This window comes from Rousettus aegyptiacus, unplaced genomic scaffold (genome assembly GCF_014176215.1).
Source record: "Rousettus aegyptiacus isolate mRouAeg1 unplaced genomic scaffold, mRouAeg1.p scaffold_m13_p_15, whole genome shotgun sequence".
In the NCBI taxonomy this organism is placed as follows: Eukaryota; Metazoa; Chordata; class Mammalia; order Chiroptera; family Pteropodidae; genus Rousettus; species Rousettus aegyptiacus.
Genome location: NW_023416290.1, coordinates 10,231,972 through 10,253,843, shown reverse-complemented (window position 1 = coordinate 10,253,843; position 21,872 = coordinate 10,231,972). Strand labels below are relative to the sequence as shown.

Here is a 21,872-nt window from a genome sequence, read left to right as displayed (position 1 = left end):
AGTGGCAGATATCACAGAGAGAGGGGGAGTGTCCCAGATGGAAGAATCCTTTGAATACTATGAGCTCATTTGTAGAGGTGGGAAAGGGTAAGGAAGATTTCAGGAACAGTAAAGAATGTAGCTTGGTTAGAGTTTAAAGTACATGCAGCAGAGTTATGGGACATAATTTGTGAAAGACTAATTAGCAATAGGTCATAGGTAGCTTGAACTGCAGGAAAAACAATTCTACAAACATTTATTGAGGGTTTGTACTATTTCAACAGTTGGGAATTCAGGGATGAATGAGGTTAAACCTGTGTTCTTGAGAATTCAGACACAATCTTTGATGTCTTGGAGACAGGCCCAGTGCATTCATCACACAATGTGAGGGTACATGCTTTAATAAAAACACATGCAAAGGATGATAGGAACAATTACTGGGGGAGTCACAGAAAATCAGGGAGAAGATAGTATTGTAACTGGGTCTTGATAAATAAGAGCAGAAAAAAACACAACAGAACATTTCTCCCACATACAAATTCCCACAGATGCGAAAGAGCTGGCTTAGTCAAACGGCAATGTGTGGTCCCTTGGACTCAAGGGGCAAGCGTTGAGGGTTGGGGTCAGAATGAGAAGAGCCTCCTAGGTTGTGGTAAAGAATTCGGACTTAAGTCTTATTGACGAATAATTTTCAATCTTTCGGGTTGTGGCACACCTTCAAAGACTAGGACTTTTAGCAGGACGATGGAAAGGATTAAAAATCTGGAAAACACAAAATGAGCAAACAACAATTGCAGCACAAGCAGTGGTACAGTGTAGTTACGGTCCGCGGTGTAGTTACGGTCTCACGGTGTAGTTAGTTATGGTCTCACGGTGTCTATACAGTCATCCATAGTTACTTCACTATTCAGTCGGTTGGCCTTCCGCATGTTTCCTTTGGAAGAGTTTTTACTCCCAGACCGCGCACTCTCGAATACTCCAAGGCGATGTTCCCACAAGTTCCCGTAAACACAAGATAATTCCCGTGACGCAGACCGGATGCTGCTCGGAGTCTTGTCCCTCTTCCTGGTAGCCGTTTGCACTTTCGCACGCCACGCATTGCTCAGATCAGCATTCCGCTGGACAGAATTGCTGCGAAAGGTCGAAGGCTGGCAAAAATGAATTCTGCCTGTTGATCAAAAATTGATAGGATGTTTGCAAAGCATGAAAGGTATAAGAACAAAGCGCTTTGTCTTGCCAGATGGGAACTGTTGCCGTAGGCAATAGAAAGTCCCGTAAGACTTTTAAACAGATCCTATAACCCAAGAGATGATATGAGTAAGTTAATTAAACGACCATGTTCAAAATGGGTTGGAGAGAGAGGTGTGGAGCTGGGAGACCATTTCAGTTCAGAGCTAGACTGCAACTAGGATTTTAGTAGAAAGGAAAGTTAGGGGCCACTTTTTAAAGGAAATACAGGATTCGGCAATTGATTGGGTAGAGAAGGAGTGCCATAAAGAGGAGTCAGAGATAGAACTGACATTTTATGGCTGAGTGAACAGAAGATTATTAGTGCCATTAATAGAAATAGAGTCAGGAATAATAGCTATTTGGGATTATGTGAGAAATCTGGTTCAGGGTAACTGAGTTGTGAATGGTAGTAATAATTAGCCAAGATTAATGACGCCTTTTAGAATATTCTCATCATTCTAGTAAAAACCTGGGGAAAGTAAATATTGCCCAATATAGCAATTCAGTATATTTTGGCCTTTTAGTGTTTCCCATATAACTCCCTTAAATGCAATTTTGTTCTTAAGAGTTGGTTTACCTACAATCTTTGTAGAATTTAATAACATAAAAATGTTCTCCATCCTCATGGACCTTAAGGAAAATTCCGGGAGCCCTGCCTCTGGGGAAGTTGGAGCGGGTCTAAACAACTTGCCAATCTAGGGATTCTATTAAGTCTACTTCTCCCAAGAAACAAGTCTGCAAAGTCGTTTCCATGGTTCCTACTTTTCACTCTGGGGTGGGGCATATGCAGACATAGCACAGAACATGGAAAAGTACCAGCCTCTAGTAGGCAGCTTTGGAGCAGAGAGGTAACTAGGCGACTCTAATTTTCGAGCCCTGTTATTTCTCTTACTACAGATGAGGAAGTTAAAAACAGCTTTCACGAGTTATTTTCCCATCCTGAAAAGATGGAAGCAAAACCTCCAGAATAACCCAAACCCACAAGTTAGTGGACCCAAGCACAAACCTGAGTGGCTAGGATAGAAAGGCTTTTCTCATGGTGCATGAGCCACACAGTCAGGAGCTCTGGATTTCCCTGGGTGCCCATGAGGGTGTCTTTGCCAAAGGTCCTCATCTTATTACCCAAGCACACAAGATGGCACAAGGGATGATTTCATTGGCATTCACACTGCTAGGTCAGTTTGCAACACAAAACATATCAAAACACACATCCTTGACAGCCTGGAACCATAACCCTATTCCCTGCAGTAGCTGTCAGTGTGGACTTGCAGGGCAAGAGGAGTTTGGAGGCAGAGGCCTTGCGGAAAAGGGAAGGTGGATAGGAGGAGAGGAGTATTAAGACTGGAGAATTGTCTTTCTTTCTCCTAAGCTACTTTTGTTTTCAACAGCGTTTCCCCTCCCCCTTTCATCCACTGCTGAATCTCAAGTTCTCTAAATGAACTATCTAATTATTAAAGTCTAATAGTTTAACATAATTTCATTTTGTTCCTGGCCTCTGAGCTATTATAAGGTGTTGGTGGAGTGAGAGTTATAATTGACATATGAAGCTTTAAAGTAGAAGGTGCCGTGCTGTTCCAGCTTTGCAGGAAAAAGGGCAGATTGGCCAATGTAAGGCCTAGCCTTGGTCATCTCTGCACGTCCCACTCCTCTGCGTCAGTAGTAGTAGGAGCAGCACCCAAACTCCTGGGTAAAACCCTGAGGATTCTCTGCATTCCTCCCAGAGCCCAAAATGCAGATCAAACATGCTGGCTTGACACACAACGAAGGCAGTACAGCTCAGCCGACAAAATTATGAGAGTTTACACTATCCATTTTTCCAAATGTTGGGAGACTCATCTCCCCCTCTCTACTCACGTTGCTTTCAGTAATGGTATTTCCATGGGGCCAGATTCCCACTTTCAAATGCAGGATAAAATTAAGGTAAGAAGATTAAGATTGAGTAAAATGTGCAGCATTCTCTCAAGCCATTCCAAATTTTGGAATGTTTTGATAAAACATCTGGCTTTTTTTTTTTTTTAAACTTTCCACATAGAGCGAGGCCTGGAGTCAGCGTGGGAGGTGCAAGGCACCGCTTGGAGCACAAATGTGTATTACTATACCCTTGGCGTGGCCTCACAGGTCACCGTGCCAGTAGGGACTGAGGGACCGGATCTGTCTCCTCCATTTAACTAACAAGGGTCAACTTTTAGCGGGAACTCAGCCCTGCCCATGGGCTATCTGAAAAATAAGATACACATTTTCATCATTATAAATCTCATTTCAAATATTAGAGTCTTAGAGTTCAGTTCTTCGTTTAAATCTAAATTTTTGACTGGTTTTGAATTGAGTAAAATAAGTATTCCTTCTTTCACCACTACTTGGACAGGAAGAAGGACGTGTTTCTTGTGTAACTCATTAATGGGATAACTTTGGCTTTTATCTTGTAAGCCAACTGGTTGCCTTGGGCTAGAAAGACGTCTATTCTAACATCCTCATTTCTGGGGCTTTCTAACAGCTGCTCCTGTTTGCTACTTTGCATTTTCTCAATTTCTCTTCGTGATCTCATAACCAAGTAAAAGTCTACGTATTCATTTATTATTTTTCAGCTTATTAATGTACTATCATGCCTCCTGGCTGCAAAAATGATAAAATCACTGAGAGGAAAAAAAAAAGCCAACAACTAATGAGTTTTATTCTCTAGCTTACAAAATTCAAGAAAAAGATCTTATTCAAACTCTTGAAATGTAGACTTAACCTTCAGTTCGTAAGAACAGAAAATATGTTCTCCAAACTAGAAAATCAATACTTTAAAAATGGATTTTTCTTAAAGTCTAGGAATTAACAGAATCATCCTGGCCAAATTTAACTGACATTAGGATAGATTGAAAAAGCCGAATACTGTCACTCTTAGATTCTCCAAGATCTTCAGAACATTAGTCATTTAAGGAACACTCTGAAAATGAAAGAAGTTTCATTTTTTCTGTTTTCCTTAAATGGGCCCAGTTTTAGTAAGGGGGAAATGAAGCAGTTATCAGAGTAGACACCTTTTCCGAACTGGACGTACTTTATTTATTTGACGAATACTTTTCTGAACATCTCCTATATGCCATGACCCATATCCTCATATGATACTGTTACATTTTATTCAAGCAAGTATTATAAGATTACAGATATAAGATACTACAAAGCTTGTCTGGAGAGATGGAGAACTATCAAGGTCTGTGAAGGATCTGAAGTTCTACCCTAATCACAAGCTAACAAGCTAGCCTGGTACTATTTCATGGATGCCAACAGAAGACATGAGACTCTTGGGTCAGAGACAAATGACTTTATTACTCATAGTACAGTGAGTAGCACTAGCATGATGTTGGTACCAGGTTCCCATGCTCTCCTTGTTCCACGGGGTGCTCAGGTGGACCTCGATGAATGCAGGTACATGCCGTAAGTTGTGTTACAGAAGGGAAACACGGAGCTTAAGGGATTTACCATTTTTCTAGTGAGAGGCAAGGAAAATGCTACTTCAGCCTTCGTGATTGCTCTCTGCAAGCACACCGCTCAGAAATGGCCAGGGTAAAGAATAGTCAGGGCCTTGTGTTCTTGGCATCCCCAGCAAAAAAAAAAAAAAAAAAAAGTGCAGGGAGGGATTCTTAAGGCCCGTGATGAATTACTTCTAGCAGAAACTTCACCGATACTTAGGCTCGAGTGATGAATATGTGGTAAAAACAGAAGGACTCATTTCAGTCAGAGGGAGCAGGATTCGCCAGGGCCCGGAGGCGTGGGAGGCACTGAGGGGTTTCAGGAACCGTGGAGAGTCTGGGATGCTGGTGAATAAAGCTGAACAAGTGGGCTGGCGTTTAGTCACCAAGGGCTTTACATGCCATTGAGATTGTGGAGTGTGGCTTTTTGTTTTATTTTAACCTAACAAAGTTCAGAGCATTTCAAACAGAGGTATGATATGATTGAATTTTATGTTATCTGGCGATTATGTGGAGAATAGACTAGAATCAGAAATAAGTTGCCCGAGCCTTTTACCGGGTGTCCCCGAAACACCTCGCTTCATTTATGTCCTTTACCACCGCCCCCTACAGCCCCTCCCAACTTGCTAAGACTTCGCTCCTTTCCCCTCCCCTGTCTTGCACCTTCCAGAACCTCACAGACTCACCTTTGTGCCTGGCAGCCCTCTTCCTCCAACATACATTGAATATACTCGGATATTTGCTGATGTGTAGTAGGAATATTTCTATTTACTGAATTTTACAGTCTTTTTTTTGATTTCTAAACATGTCACTTCCTGGGAATTTATCCACTGATTTTTTTTTCATATGTCAATATTCTAGTAAGAATTTTTACTTGGCAAGATATAATTTATAAATCCAAAGTCTAGAAAAGGTAAATTGTAACATTCAATTTACTAAAATGAAAAACACACACACTCTATTTCAAATGTTTGTTTAATCCTGAAAAATCGTATGAAGGTAAGTATAAGTATGATCTTTTAAGAGACTGAAAAATGGACTAGCTATATTGAACATAAAGCCAAGATACAAAATGTATTGTTGACTTTGTAAGTGGTTTCAAGACCCTTTCAAATTTTGCAGTGTATTCTAGGGAGGAAGTGATGGTGTTTACTTTTTCAACCCATCCTGGGAAAGTGCTCTCAGTCCTGGTATTCATTTGCAGTCACCACTGTAACAACTTATCACACATTTGGTGGCTTAAAACAACACGGAGTTGTGCAGTCAAGGATTGGTTCTCTCTGGATGCCCTAAGGGGGAGGGGTCTATGTAGCTACCCTTTTTACCTTCTAGCGTCACCTGCCTTTGCTGGCGAGCCCCTCTCTCTGTCATCAAGGCGTCTCACCCTGACCTGTTTAGGTTGGCACATCTTTGGCAACTGATCTTTCTCCCTCTTACAAGAACTGTGTGATTAATGACGCTGGGCTCAGCTAGGTAATTCAGGATAATTTTCCATCTCAAAATCTTTAAGCTGATCACACCTGCAAAGTCCCTTCAGCCTTAAAAGGGAACATTCACAGGTTCTGAGGATTACAATGTGGAATTTTTCTTTTTCTTTTCTTTTTTTTTTTTGGAGGGGTGTTATTAGTCACCCTACCACAATTCTGTTTCCTACTGAAAGCACTGTTCTTTTCTTCTTCCACAGCTTTACTTGATTTGGGGTTACAGCTGAGATAATTGGGCTCCCTAAACATGTCATCCATGTATTGATCTGTTTTAGAATAGGTTTAGACAAATATATTCTTGGAGCTGGAGGCTTCTGAGTGGATCCTCCTCCTTTACAGCATGGCTCATTTTCGAATATGCCAAGTGGGTTTGCTAGGTCTGTCTCTTGCTAAGTACTCAGCCTGTCTTTGCCCTACCCACACCCCCTTATTACCCACAGTCAGTGCATCATGCTTCCAGACTGCAAAGGTTGCCCTGATCTTGGAGCCTACCTTGTTGGTGCTGGGGCACGCTGGGCATGCTGCAGAAATGAACACCCCCAGCCTCCAGCAGCCCCTACTAACGAATGAAGCTACTGTATTAAGATCCCAGCTCCTTCATTTGTTTATTGTAATTCATTCTACTGATTTCCATAACATAAAATTCAGAATGTTGTACAACCATCGAAAGTATGAACATTTCTATCCCTCCTTAAAAAAAACCCTCATGCTAATTATGGGGTTACTCTCGAGTCCCTCCCTGCCCCCTCCACTTCCCATCCTCTGACAACTACTCATCTACTTGGTGTCTCTATGAATTGGCCCATTTTGGACGTTTCATACAAATGGAATCATACCATAGGTGGTTGGTCGCTCATGTTCGGATGGATGTCTTCAAGGCACACGTTCGCTGCTGGTTCTCGGATTTCCCCAGCGGGACTAAGCTCATTGTCCAAAGTGGTAATGGGCAATGAATTGGTGGCCTTTCCTTTCTTGTCTCACCTCTTTACTTTCTCACCAGTGTTTCCTTGAATCTCCTCTCAAAGGGTTTGCACTTGAGTCTTTGCTTTCGAGTCTGCCTCTGGGGGAACCCAGACTAAAATACTAGGTATATCAAGTTAATGACTCCGTGTATCAAATACACGCTGAAAGTTTACTTTATGCTTGGCACATTGCTCAACACTGACTATACAGCCCAAACAAGTCCTGTACCATCCTGGCGTCATAGAGGGAGTCTAAGCAGGGAATAAAGGCGTTAAGCACATTACAGGCAGGAGGAGTATTCTAAAGGAGTAGAGGAGGGCGGGCCTTCCTCAGGGTGGGATCTGAGGAATGGGAAGGAGTTAGCCTGGTGAAGGGGGTGGGGAAAGTGTGCCAGGCATGCGGACCCACTCCGGGATTGAGCATAGTACCTTGGGGAATTGAGAGAAATCCATATGGCTCTTGTAGAAAGAGTTGGAGGAGGATAGTTGTGCGAGTACTTACAAACCCTCCAAGGAAGGGTTTGGTGTCCAGTTGTGGAACATACACTGGTCAGCAAAACAGTGAAAACTGTTGGGTGTCTCCGGCGTGCCTTACCTCCGAGAGCCACCTTGCCCAAGGTCACCTTCTGAAGCTGCCAGCATCTGGTGACTGAGTGAGACAGGGATATAGAGGCACAGCCATCTGGCCTGGTGAGGGACAATCTCATCACCAATATTCACCCGAGAGTTCCTGGGTACATTTGTTGAGTCTGCATCGCAGTTCAATTGCTTTCTCGGCCCAACCTGCTTCTGCCCACTTCCTTTCACAGGTGTTGATCCTTAATGAATATCGTGCCCCTTGAAGTCCGTGTCAGAACCAGCACCTGGAGGACCCGACCTTCGACAGCAGAGAAACAGGAAGGCCTCGTGTCACCTGTGAGGCTTCTCCTCAGACATGGAGGCGGTGAGGGTCGTCAGAAGCTGATGAGGATGGACTCCACTTCCAGTGAGGTGAGTAAGAGTGAATTTGGAGGCTTCGCTCAAGGATCTGCAGGTAAGTTTGCCTTTGAGAAATTCTGAATAACTCGTGGGGGGAGTATGGATTTGTGATGAGCATTAATATTTTGGGGGTACATTTAAAATACATTTTACTCTTTTTATGTGTTTTTCTAAATTTGTCTCAGATGATAACATTTGTATATGTCTATATAAATGAACCATACTAGTAATATGTCTATTTGGATTTTTGTGGTCTTTCATCCCTGGATCCCCCAGGAATGTGAGCAAAAGAAAACATCATAGGAATATTTTTTTCATGGAGGATGATATTAGATTACATACTGCTGGCGTTTTTAAATTTTATGTTCTGTGGGGCAGTAGACTTTTAAAATGATAATTAGATGCTACTCCAGTGGGTACTTTGAAAAGCCCTAAAATATTAAATAACTTGAATGTTTAACTTACATTAGCTGGAGCAGGGGCATCTGCATTCCTCCGTCCTTACTTTAAGGTGTCCCACTGTGGTCTAGCCTGTCCCTGAGGCACAGACGCAGGAGGCCTTTCCCTCCCTAAGGGTCCTGGGATGTCACCGGGTAGCAAAATGTTTTGAATATGTGAAAATGAATGTAATTCCATGAAGTTCTAGAACAAACTAATCTAATCTTTGGTGATAAAAATAAGAACAATGGTTACCTCTGAAGATGGGGGATTGGACAAGAAAATGTCTTGAGGGTCTTTTCTAGAGTGAAAAAAATGTCTGTGTCTTGGTGGAGTAGGGGTGTATCTTTGTCAAAACTCACTAACTATGCATTTTATGTAAATTTAAAAAGAAAGCAGACTGATAGTTCAAAAATAAAAACAAATGACTTTATAAAACTAATTTAGAAAAGATTTAGATTTCAAATATTATTTGGTTTTCATTTTCTGACTTAAATAGTTCCAGGAAAGGACTCACCATCAATGTGTGGTCCTAAGGGATATAAAAACATTTTTATCTATAGTTAATTATTTCGTATTAGAAATCAAGACTCTTACATGAAACAGAAAAGTTTTTACATTTCATAAATGAGTTCGCTAGACGAGATTTGGTCACATTTCTGTAGCGTTTGTCTTCAGCTGACGCCCAATACAGTGGGTCCTCCAGTAATGTCCTTTATGCAACATCGTTTCCTTATGATGTTAATGAGAAAAAAAAAAGCCTTACCAGCTGGGGCCACTGTGTGAAGTTGTACTTTCTTTCCATATCTGCATGGATTTCCTCTGGGGACTCCAGGTTCCTCCCACATTCCAGGTGTGCACAGCAGGTAAATGGTTGTGTCTACATTGTCTTCATCTAAGGGCGTGTGGGTGGGTGCTAGGAACGGCGTCCTTCCCAGGATTGGTCCCACCTTGAGGCCGGAGCTGCTGGAAGGGGCTCTGGTCACCACCACCCTGAGCTGGACTGAGCAGGTAGGAAAATGATTGTTTTAATTTATCTTTCATAAATGTATGTTCTAGCTCACATTGATGTCATGGTTTAATATTAGAAGTGTTTTGGGTCTTTAGAAGTTTGGTGATGTTTTTGTGATCAGAAATATGCTGTAGAAAACTAACTCTTGTTCACATCAATTAGCCTGTAGTAAAATTGGTTTCATTATGCGTCGTTTTGCTTAAAGTGGCAGTTTCCAAGAACTGTTAAGGATATTATATGAGGACGTACTGTATTCCTACCTACAGAGTGGATACGGAGTTTGGAAATACAGGCGACTCTGCCCTGTTAGACCACGTTATGTGTCCATCGATTGGTGTATGCTCTTGACAGGCCAGGGAAGGTCAGCAACCACATGACCCCAGAGTGGCGAGAGTGATAGGATGACAAATCCTAAAACTAGACTGAAAGTAGCTCTGTGGCACGTGAGGAGTGCTGGCCAGATCGGAACACCCCCCGGGTGTGGGTGCCGGAAAAACTCAGGACACGGGATGAGAAGATCAGTTTAAATAAGCAGATAAGCCACAAATATTCTTAGTGTAAGCATGCGTGGGGATACTTATATATCCTGGGTGTAAGTGGGATTTATATGTGGAACATCCTGTGATGGACTAATTACACTAAAAACTTGTTTTTTATCAGAAATTCAAATTTAACTGGTATTCTCTTATATCGTTTGCTAAATCTAGCTTGGGGTATGCAGGAAGTTTTTTTTTTCTTCAGTGAAAATCAGAGACAAAAATAGTCTGAGCCTGTGGTTCTCAAACTTTAGCTTGCCTCAGAATCACCTGCAGAGCTTGATAAAACGGACTACTGAGTCTGAGTTTCTGAGTATGTAGGTCTGGAGTGAGGCTCCCTGCCCCCAATTTGCATTTTTACCATTCCCAGGCATTGCTGATTACAGAAATCACATCTGAGAACTACCCATGCAAGGCGATGCAATGCAAAGGTATACACAAGGATTGCTAGAAAAGCTGCGTGATGTATCCTGTTCATTGCTATTCTACCCAGCACACTAAACTACGCCTCACTAGCGAGGGACAAACACATCGAACGTTATGTATTGTCACGTACTATCAATAAGCCATTTATTATATATAGTTGCTTCTGTTTCCAGACTTTATGGCCACTCAATACATAAGTTATTTTCCTCTGCGGTAAATGGATTGCCTTTTAATGAATGGGAAATTAAAATTCCTTTTTAAAATTAGAATAGAATAACGATTTCCACAAATCTATAAAATAGTAATAGCAGAGAACCTTTGTTAAATTATATACCAAATAAATATTTAACAAAGTCAGGACACTCAGGAATTTTATTTATATTTTATTAAACACCACCACAATTTCCATAGCAAATTACATATGCACACAGCATTCATATGACCTCAGGATTTTTGGACTATCCAGAGTGGAATTTCTACACCATAATTTTTTTCGGGAACCTGATTTTTTTTGGAGGAAGATAAAAGAGGGATTTGCTTGTGCTTTTGGTAGAATTGGAACATACTGAAATGTTTTAAAGTAACTTTAAATCTGACCTTTTACATTTCTGCTATCAAGATTTTTGGTTTTTGTTTTTTACTTTATTTGTCTATGAAATTGATTTGGATATCTTCTTGAGAGAAAGAAAGAGGGAAAAAGTGAGAGAAGGCTCCAAGACTATTTTGCTAGGTGTCTGAGTTCTTTGCCTACTGTTTGAAAATTGTTGATCTACCCAGGTACATGTTAAAAATCTAAGGACTGCTTTATCAGAGATAAGTCCTAAAGTATTAATGGGAGAAATGATATGGTGTCTAGGATTTACTTTAAAAGGCTGCAACAAGGTAAAAGTTGGAGAAGGAAAGATGAAATAACTTTGGTAAAATGAAATATTGATAATTGTTGAAACTGGCTGATGGGAGCATGGAGTTTCTTATACTACCTTGTGTGTTTAGAAATTTCTAGAAGTTTAAAAAAAAATTTAAGGACTTGGCTTATATTCTTAGCTTGGCCACTAATTGAACAACAAACTATACTCAAATCACTTAGAAGTTCTGTGCCTCAATTTAAAAAAATGATCGTACTGCAATTAGCACAATTAGTTACTGAGCGAAGCTTACTATATTCCGATATTACTATCTAAATTCCCAGGAATATTGTCAGATTACCGAGAAGCATAATATACTTTATTTCCCCTACGTTTCAAGTATTACCACAAAATCCAGTGTTGAGATTCTTTGAGTACAAACGTTTGGGGCACAGATCTTTGTTAAATGAAGGTTCCTGAAGACTTCCCTTTGTGTGTGTGTGTGTTTAAGAATAGCTATTGAGGTTAGGTATCTGCCGAGAGAGCAGCTGCTCAGAATCCTACATGAGAAGAGGATAGGAAAAAAATATGTTACACATCTTGGCTCCTTTTGCGTTTTTAAGGAAAAAGCAATGCAACCTTTAGATTTCTCAATACCATCTGTATCTCCTACATGGTAATATATACTTGAATTTGGACACTTCTGCGTCAGTTCCCCCAAAGGCAGGTAAATGTAGAAGGAAAAATTAAAGGTTAAGGAGATGCAAGCTTGTGTGTATGTTGCTGCGTACACACGAGCATAAGCAACTAGGAAAACATGGGAGGTAATCCAGTCGTGGCGTGTGGCATACTGCCAGAATCATTGAGATGACACCCCCCTTCTCTTATTTGTGAAGCCGAAGCCATGGCCTCGGTCGATTACAGAAATGGCCTGTGGCTTGAAGGTCCGGGGACGAAAGTGTGTGACCTTCCCAGCCGTCAGTGCAGTGGTTTACTGCACGCTCCTGACTGGCACTGGAGAAGCAGGAACAATAAAACAACTGAACACGAAGATGAGGACGCTCTTTGCACCCAGGGGTGTGGGGTAGACACGGGTGCCGTACGATAAGTGTAGGATGGCCTTACCCTCCTGAATCATGAGAAATGCTTTCCCGTGGCTGTTAAGCCATGATGCCTTGGTGGAAGGTGCATCTGTGCAAAGAAAGTTAAAATCCTTTCTTAGTGGTGTGTTTGAGTTAACGGTATCCTCCGTAACGAGTTAACATATGGACTGAATGTCGTCCAGGCCCGATTCATATGTTGAAGCCTTAACCCCAAGTGTAGACGTATTTGGAGACGGGGCCTCTGAGGGAGCGGTAAGGGTAAATGAGGTCTGAAGGGTGAAAACTGTTCTCTTTCTCTTCCCCCCATACCCCTCCCCACCCTTCCCTGCCTCTTTGCTTCCTCCCCATTCCTCTCTCTCCTCACTCATCTTGGTCCCTTTCTTCTCGCTTCCTCCCTTCTTTCTCTACCTCCCCTTCCTCTCTCCTTCCCTCCCACACCACTACTCCATACACGCGAAAGAAAGCCAAGCCAGGAAGAGAGGCCTTACCTGGAAATGAACTGGTTGGAACCTTGATCTTGGACTTCCAGGCTCCAGAATTCTGAGAAAACGGATGTTGTTTAAGCCACCTGGTCAATGGTATTTAGTTTCGGCAGCTTGAGAAAATTGATACACCCTCCAACAGACAGTTAGCTGAGAGCACTTCCTCCTGGGGTACACCAGAGAGGTTAGTTTTTGTAGAAAGGTATAAAGAAAAGTCTGGAGTGTGAGACCTTCCAGTGGGAGGCAACAAAGGGTCATCCAGAGGACAGAAAAACTTCCAAGAGAGAAGGCATTGGCGTAAACTTTTCCCCCAGTTTCGTTTGTACATTACCTTGGCAGTATCAATCACACAGTAATTGCTCAATAAATCTTTAAATAAATGCACAAATTCCCTGGGAACATGGATTTTCTCTGACGGATTGCTTATTCACCATATTCACAGAATGGTTTGTTTCCGATAACTTTTAGTCTTGTTAGTTGAGGTTTTTAAGAATAAGTTCTTTATTACCTCAGAGCACCAAATAGTCAATGTGACCCCAATAAGTTTTAGTTAAAAAAAAAAAAAAGCCTATATTTAAATGATCTTCTCTTTTTAGATGAAATATTTATTGAAATATTTTTTTCTCAGTTGACTATCAACATCATCAGATAGAAAAAATAAATTTCTTTTAGTTAAAGAGGTGTCCAATACCTTGAATATAAGAAAAATAGATCAGGGTGGAATCCTAATGATCATTTACCCACAATCAATGAAGATACCTGCATGCTTTGATTATATAATATTTTTCCCACCAGGAAAAAAAATTTCCCTGCACCCTGTACCTTATGTTCTTACACATTTGTAAAATTTAGGAAACTTTGCTTGGTGTGGAAGATTCGGGGCTCAGGCCCTTCACCGATGTTTCAAATGTCACCTCCTTTAATCTTCACAATATATGTACAGTATAGGTCTTGTTATCCATATTTTGTAGATACAAACTAAAAGAGGGCATCTCTGCAGTATGGCATAGAGACCCAGCACTGGCGATTAAAACTCTTTTCTAAAGATAAATCCAAACATACTTCTTGTTTCATTGAGCCCTTTCTTTACGAGAGCAATTATATTTGGAATTTTGAAAAGATATTATTCCATGGTCTACTCATGCCATTTTCACTGACATTTTGGAAAGAAAACCTTCCTTTGAACCGAAAGCCATGGATTAAAATCTATAAGTAACATCCAGCAAATAATGCCTGGGCTAAATATAAAATTAGAGTATGTGTGGAAAACTGAGCCATTATTCTCATGTGCAACCCAAAAAGAGTTTTAATACAATGTGTTGTGTGCAACCAGAAGTTAATTCTGGCTGATAAATCAGGAGAGGAATTTATTGCATAGATATTTATGAGAGGACAAGCTCAAAGCTAAGAGTCTGAGAGTGATGTCCAACCTCAGCGTTCAGAACTGGTCTGATGTGTTTAACCCTTGCCCTCACTAACCCACAGGCACCGGGGGCACGCCTGCTGCCCCCACCCCACTGCTGCCATTTCTGCACCATGAACTTGGCTGCCATTTTTGCTCCTACATGGGTTCCATGTGGTGCCTCCTTTCTTTTTGGAGACTTGTGGAGCCTCTCAAGTTGCTCTCCCCGCCCCCTCTTTTTTGTTTTTGTTTTTTTTTTGAAATTTTCTATATCAATTAAAAAAAATGTGGTATAAACATTTGATATGAGATCTATCCTCTTAACAAATCCCTAAGTGTATAATCCAGTATTATTATAGGCACAGTGTTGCACAGCAGGTTTCTAGAACTTATTAGTCTGTGTGACTGAAATTTTAAACCCGTTGAGTAGCAACTCTCATTCTGAACCTGTCCTTAGGGGAGCCTAAGTCACATGCCCATATTCTGAAAAAGATATTGGGGAGCCATATTTTCTAGGTTCTGCCTTGGGAAGAGAGCATTTTTAAGACTTCATACTTCCTAGACATGGCAAGGGCATTCTAAGGTGCTAACCACACAAATTATATTAAATATCCAGTACAAGTATTAATGTTTATAAAACTGGGGTCCAAATAGTTCATTCTCAAATCATGATGTATTGGAAAGACTATGGCCCAGTAATGTCAAAGTCTTTGTTGAATACCATGAAAGCAGTGTAAAAATCTTTACCAATGAGTCTAAAAATTTTCTCTTTCCTCTCCATTGCCCGTGCTTCCTGCCCTCAGAGTCTCTGGGAAAGTTCCCATTTCTTGTCAAAAGATCGTCTGCACCCCTGTGTTCCCCACGCAAAAGCCCAAGAACTGGTCTAGTAGGGAAGAAAATAAAAGCACCTTGGCTAAAAGTAACAAAAAGGAACAGGCTCACAAATATTTTAAAAGAAAGATAAAGGCTAGCATTCATATTTATGAGTCTAAAAAGAACATTAATTAGATTTCAACTTCCCAGTACAGAATTCTTTGGGTGTAAATTCTCAGTTACTGTTATTGCCACAAATAGTTGGTTCTTGGACACTCCTTGTTAGCTTATGTTAGGTTATCCTTATGTATTTCCTATGATAGTTTATGACAGATATAGTGACACTTCAAATATTCTTTTATGGAATTTGTTGACCCTGGCACAAAGCCATTAAACTGTCTATTCACGTTTACAGCTCAACCAAGTGAAAACCTTACACGATATTTCAGACTAGTATTGCTTGAGGCACACAGCTGGATCTAAACGACTATCAACACAATTTCTGCTTAGCAGATATCAGATAGCCTCCCTTAGAATATTGACTACAGCTTTAAATTACTGAAGACTTCTACCTACGATAGCAGGGATCTGTGCTTCTTCCAAAACTATAGCCGTAATAAAAATTTAGTAACTGAACCTAACACCAGTCATTTGGTTGTTGCAAAGTTTTGCTTCTAGAGCATGTAGACTGGGCTGCTGGCTCACTTCCGTGGAGGGGCTGGGTGTTCCTATTTTAATTCTTTCCACTGGGGGAGCATTCACTTTTCAGTCAGTTTGAAAAGTAGAATATACTGTTTCAGTGTTATGTGGGGAAGCTAGCATTTTCATTTAACCGATAACTAAATCATAAGGTGAACAGTACTCTAGAGTCCAGACGCTATAAAGTCTTGAGTTATTTGAGATGCTTCCCTTATTTAGGCTGGGTTGTTGGAACGAGGATGGATGCCCTGGGCAGAAACTCCCACCGGACATCCGCTGAGGAAAGAAGTAGTAGTCCTAGAAGTTATAACCGCAGAAACACAGTGGGGGGAATTGGCAGTACATTGGAAATGAGGAGTTTAGAGTACGCTTTACAAGGTCTTCGAGCTGTCTTATTTTCATGTGCATCATTCAGATATCCTAGTGGTTCTCAGTGCAATTTGTTCTGTAAATATATTAGGTATTCAGTGTAGCTGTTTTCAGGTTTATTATGCAATATTCAGATTCATGAAAATATTCCATTAAATGCAATCGCTCATATAATTACTTTGCTTAATCTACAGCATACTCTAATTAACATTGCACAGAATTCTGATTTAATCAATTAGATTTGATCTGGTACAACTTAGCTGTAAATACTTTTCATGATGTGGCAGCCCAAAATAATTATCAAGAGCTAAGGTAATATATGACACTATCTAAAACTAACAAATTTCCCATGTTAAGAAAAGTAAATCAAAATTCGAACTATAATTTTACTATTAAAACAAGTAAACTGTTAATAGTAGATCATTTTGTTTCCATTAATAGTCTATTAAAAACAATCTTATAGGGAGTATTAGAACTTAAAACAATGTTTTATTTTTGCATCCATTCCCTAACAGTTAGCCTCGAGAACAAAAGATTAAATTCCAGCAAAATCTAGCACTTTTTGCTTTGTTCATAGACTCACTAATATCAATATCTGGCCTTCCTGCTTGTTCTGGACACTTAGGATTTCGCCTGTTGTGTGAATAGAAATAACTAGTATAAAACAACCCCCCGCCTCCCGATCATTTCCGAGCATTTATTGTCAGATAGGATGAATTAAGGTTTAAAGTCCCAGGCATACAGTTTCTTAGCAAGACTGAATTTCAAACCTGCCTCATATCCATTTCTGCAAATATGTAACTGGAACTAAAGATAAAGAGAAATTAGATTCGTAAAACAGAGAATATAAACGTTTCCTGATTGTCTACTATATTCTGGATTCTGTGCTAGGCATTCCACATATAATCTCATTTAATATTTCTTTTAAATTTGATTTTGATTTTTTTATTGAAGTGATGTGCATTTTATTTACATCAAAAAGATAGGGTGGTGAGAAGTTGAGAGTTCTTCTTAAAAAACGATCTTCCTTTCAGAGGAATGTACTCTTTGTAAGATATTTTTCATAATTAAAAATAAAACTAGTCACATATTATGACAAGTTTTGTATTTAAAAAAACACAGCAGTCCTCTGCTTCATCCTTTCTGACTCCCATTGCCTCTCATTAGTTTAATAATTTGAAATCTTTTTATATCTTTTTTCAAAAGTTTTAAAATAATTTCTTCTAGTATTTACTAATTTCTAAATTAAATGCAAATACCAATATTCCTTGATTTCTTTTTCAATATTAGATGTTGTCTATAGACATCCTACTATAGCAGTTGAAGATTTAGTTCTCCTATACCCCTTCCTTTAACATAAATTTACTTCTTCCTGTCCTTTTGATATATTTATATCATAGTTTTGGGTTAAATTAATATTTAGGGCTAACATTTAACTATGTAAACATTATTTATAGATATGTCACATAGTATACTATGATTCCATTTCTTCTCGTGTTATTACTTAATGTTTGCACCAGCATTAACAATTGCTTTTTTTTGTTGTTTGCTTGGTATCTGTGCCTTATTACTAACTCATCCCTCCACTTTCTGATAAAAGTTAAAATGAACGTGTTTAAGTGTTCTGTTTCATGTTTCTTTGGAGATCTGAAGTCCTCAGTTCTCCTACTCCAAGTTAGTTCTCTCAGCTTGGCATACAGCTGTTACTGGGACTTTTCCCTTCACCATTATCTTGAGATTTTTTCCCCCATGCCTTTCTCCTATGTTGGATTTCCTATTTTTGGGGATCCTACATCTATCTTTCTCTTGATGTATGCCTCATTTTGGTAGAGCAGAACCCTCACGAGTGGCCTGAGAAAGGTGAATGATTGAGGGCCTCAATTTTATGAAAATGTGACATTTCTTTGATTGTTTTCCTGGGTGTAGATTTTTAAAGCAAAACTTTTCTGCACAACTCCGAAGGCATTTCTCCATTGTCTTCAGGCTTCAGTGGTGCTGTTGAGAAATTTCATGCTACTGTAGTCCTTATTCCTTTGTCAATTTTATTTATTTTTTTACTCTCTGGAAATTTTTAGGCTCATCTCTTTATCCTGGTGTCCACCATGTGTCAGATAAGTCCTGTGAGAGGATCTGTATTTGCTTCTACCAAATACTTGGAAGGTACAATCAATCTGGGATTAATGTGCATTACATTTTTGGCTAGAGATTCATCAGACCATTTAGGTACCGGTTTATCCCGCTTTTTGAAAGTAGAGAGTTCCTATGAAAGTTTTCATAAACCAAAATGGCATAAAGTGAACAAGCAGTCATCTTAGGACACATCTTGCTAATGGCTGTACAAAATAAATGAAGATAAAGCACAGATGCTCACTAAGACACAGTCTTAGTGACTTGGTGCTGAGATGCTTAGTTCCCAGGTAAGGAGCTCAGTGGGGACATATTCACTGATTGGGATGCGCGCTGCCTCTATAACAGCTCCCTGCAAAACAAACGCTGAATGCTAGTTTTGCTTTTAGCCTTTTTTTTTTTTTTTTTTTAAGTAAAAATCCTCTTCGGATTTCTTTGTTAGTGAAAACAGGTACTAATGTAGGTGTTCCATGAAAGTGAGTAGCCTTAAGTGAATTTTGAGTAAGTGAGAAATACCTGTAATCTGAAATTGGGCTGCAAACTCAGGTGAGGGTTGACTCGTTCCACATTCTCAGTGGCAACTTCTTCCCTCTTTACTCTTGCCAAATTTGAAATAGTTCATTTTCCTTGTGGTTCCTTGAATATAATATGGGAGTTATTTGTAATTTGCCCTTGGGAATCCCAGAATCCCGCTAAGAGGAGAATCTATTAGACTTCTCATCTTAGGGGAGACTTGAGATTTCTTCTCTGCTCTCAGTCTCCAAAGTGCTGTGAAAATCAGTCTTCACTCACTGGTTTGACAATGCTCTCAGGATAATGGCGCAGCACTTAGTTATCTAGGTTCCTGCCTTCACTCAATGCCTGGCTGGAGATTCCCTTACTTTTTATTTGATGTTTTAAAGATGATTTAAAAAATTAAATTTTGTCTAGAAATTGTAGTTATTTCCAGCAGTCTAGAATTCTATCCTGTCATATTTCTGGAAATGAGAGTCTAGATGACCTTTCTAAGCCTCAATTTTCTTATTCAAAAAATGAGGATAATAGTATAATATATGAGGAATAATGTGAAGTTATTAGTGTAAAGTGCTTACTGCTGAGTCCGGCACCTCAATTAATGTTTTCTCCTATTTTAAAAGTGATATTCTCAGAGTCTAAACATAAAATGCTCTATCTTACTATTTTATAGGTACGTGCCAGGGGATAAAGATGTGAATAACTCAAAGTCTTGATTATTTTATATTTATTATATTAAGGGATATAGTTCTTTCCATTTCAAAAATTTTCATTTCAAAAGAAACACATGATTAAACATTATTAGTAGTCAAGATCTTAATTGAGATCATGAGATTTATTTAAAATGAAATCCTCAATTTGTACATTTCTTGAGACAAAAGAATTTGAAAATGTTCCCCACTTTAATCAAAAGAGACTCTAACGGGATATAAAATAGATGCTTTCTCTTACAACAAACTAGTCTATGCTCTTGTTTTATTATTATTATTTATCTTTTTTTTTATTGCCGCAGAGCATTGAATTGCATGAGAAGTTCCTTTTAAAGTCCACAGATATGTTCACTCCAAACATGTCCCTTTCTTTAAAAACAATTTCTACCCATTGCCAATTAGCTCTTGGTGGTGGACTTGACCTTGGGCCATCTCAAGGACACTTCCTTAGTAGGTGCATTGTAATGTTCTTCACGGCCAGCATGGTTTCTGTACAGGTGGGTTGGATAAGCATCTCTGGGAGTAAAAATCCAAAGTGCCCAGTATCGCGTAGTTCAAAAGCAAATGTATAGGGTATTCCAGTTTTGTAGGCCCAATCCATTGAGCTACCAGAACTCACATCTAAAAGTTAAAAAAAAAAAAAAATCAGCCTTACCAAAGAACCTGTGTAATTTTCAAAAAATGTATATATAGTACTGTTCACTAAGCTATGCTAAATCCTTCCAATAAACACCATTTCGACAAGAATGATTTACCAGTAGTTTCTTGACATTGGGCTCATGGAATTTATAAATCATACCTGCTATCATCTTTGAGGATCTAGTCTAAGCATTAATGTTTTTCCAGTATAATGACCTCAAATTATCTCAGGCTCAATTCCAAAAGCATTTATTCCCACCCACACTTTGTTCACCCATAAACAAAATCACACCCTGGACTTCTTTCCTTCTCATCACTCAGTTCTTCTCCACTTCCAAGGTCTAGAATATTGAAATTCTGTTCCCAGAAAACCTCCTGATTTCTTCTACTTTTCTTATTTTTTCCCTCCTAATAAACTTGTTCTTTGCCTTTGCTTAAGTTTGGCGTGCCCAGACTCTTCCCACCCTTCTTACAATTTCATTTGACTCTCCACCCGGCCATGGTCAATTCACTTAATTTCTCACCAGACCCCTAAAAGGCCCCATCCAGTCCTTTTTCTGCCTTTGTGTGGCTAGTTCTCACTCCCTGGCCTGCTTTCTCCGCTTTCACTTCTTATGAGCGAGCTGGAAAAAGTCTTTGCTGTAAATTCACACTAATCACTTTCTCTGCTCCCAAAGCTGCTTGCTCTCAGCTCCTTTTTCTAGACCATTATTTATGGAAACTTTCTCATTCTCTTCTCGTCCTTCTAGTCTCTTCTAGCCCCTCACTTTCTCGCTGTCGCCATGATCATCATGGATAATTAGCCCTTCATTTCCTCTACGGACATCACGGCTCTCCGACTTTTCTCTTTGGGGCTCAGAGGAAGAAAAGTTGCTTGTCTTTTACGTGTTTTCTTTTGATACCAAAAATATTTAAGCACAGTTTTCTTGTAGCGCTTCTCATGAGCCTGCTATGTGCCATCCTCTTGTCCTTCTTGTCACTTCAGAACTCACAAGAGTACGTATGTTACTTCTACATCTTCAACCACTTTCACCCTGGTTCCTGCCTTGACTAGTCCGTGAAAACTTTGTTCTTGAAGGTCACCAATGAGGGCAAGCCTAATCTCCTTTTTTAAAAAAACTTTTCCCCCTCAAATCTAACTTTCAAACTCTAAGTAGCGTTTAACCTACCTGACAATCCTTTCTGGCAACCATCTCCTTAAGGCTCCTGGGATCTCACATGCTCCAGCTTTTCAACAGAGTTGAAAGTGTGGGCACTCGAGGTAGACTGCCAACTCGGGCTGTATCTGATCCTACCACCTGCGGCTTCTCTGTGCCTCAGTCTCCCCTTTTGAAAAAGGAATCCTACCTACTACATACTGTTGTGAAAATGAAATCATGTGCTTAGAATATATTACCTGTTATTTTGCATCTTTACACCCCAAAGTGCCCAGTATGTCGTTTTTGAGCATAATATACTCTTAATTATTTTAAAATAAATGAGTACATGTTTCATAGAAGAATCTTTATATACTTACCCCTGAAATTTATATGATCTAGCCTGACACACTATTATATTAAAAATTTCAGAGCATATTTATTCAAATAATACAATTTTTTATGCTATTTTTTTTTTTTTTTTTTGCCAGGACATGTTAGATAGAATTATTACGTGAAAATGGCAATCACATG

The 21,872-nt window shown here is 39.6% G+C and overlaps 1 protein-coding gene and 1 long non-coding RNA gene across 5 annotated transcripts in view; one reads left to right on the top strand and one right to left on the bottom strand.

Annotated features, from left to right (window-relative positions):
* LOC107514827 overlaps positions 1 to 21,872 on the top strand; it is a 110,187-nt gene that overhangs the window by 4,988 nt on the left and 83,327 nt on the right. For all 3 annotated transcript variants that reach the window (XR_004954590.1, XR_004954591.1, XR_001597889.2), the window contains exon 2: positions 7,920 to 8,100. This is a non-coding gene — a long non-coding RNA (uncharacterized LOC107514827). The remainder of the gene's footprint in view (positions 1 to 7,919; positions 8,101 to 21,872) is intronic.
* CPA6 (carboxypeptidase A6) overlaps positions 19,812 to 21,872 on the bottom strand; it is a 224,284-nt gene continuing 222,223 nt past the window's right edge. For both annotated transcript variants that reach the window (XM_016152944.2, XM_016152943.2), the window contains one exon: positions 19,812 to 20,184. In XM_016152944.2, the coding sequence (XP_016008430.2) occupies positions 19,997 to 20,184 (188 nt within the window). In that variant the 3' untranslated portion in view covers positions 19,812 to 19,996. The remainder of the gene's footprint in view (positions 20,185 to 21,872) is intronic.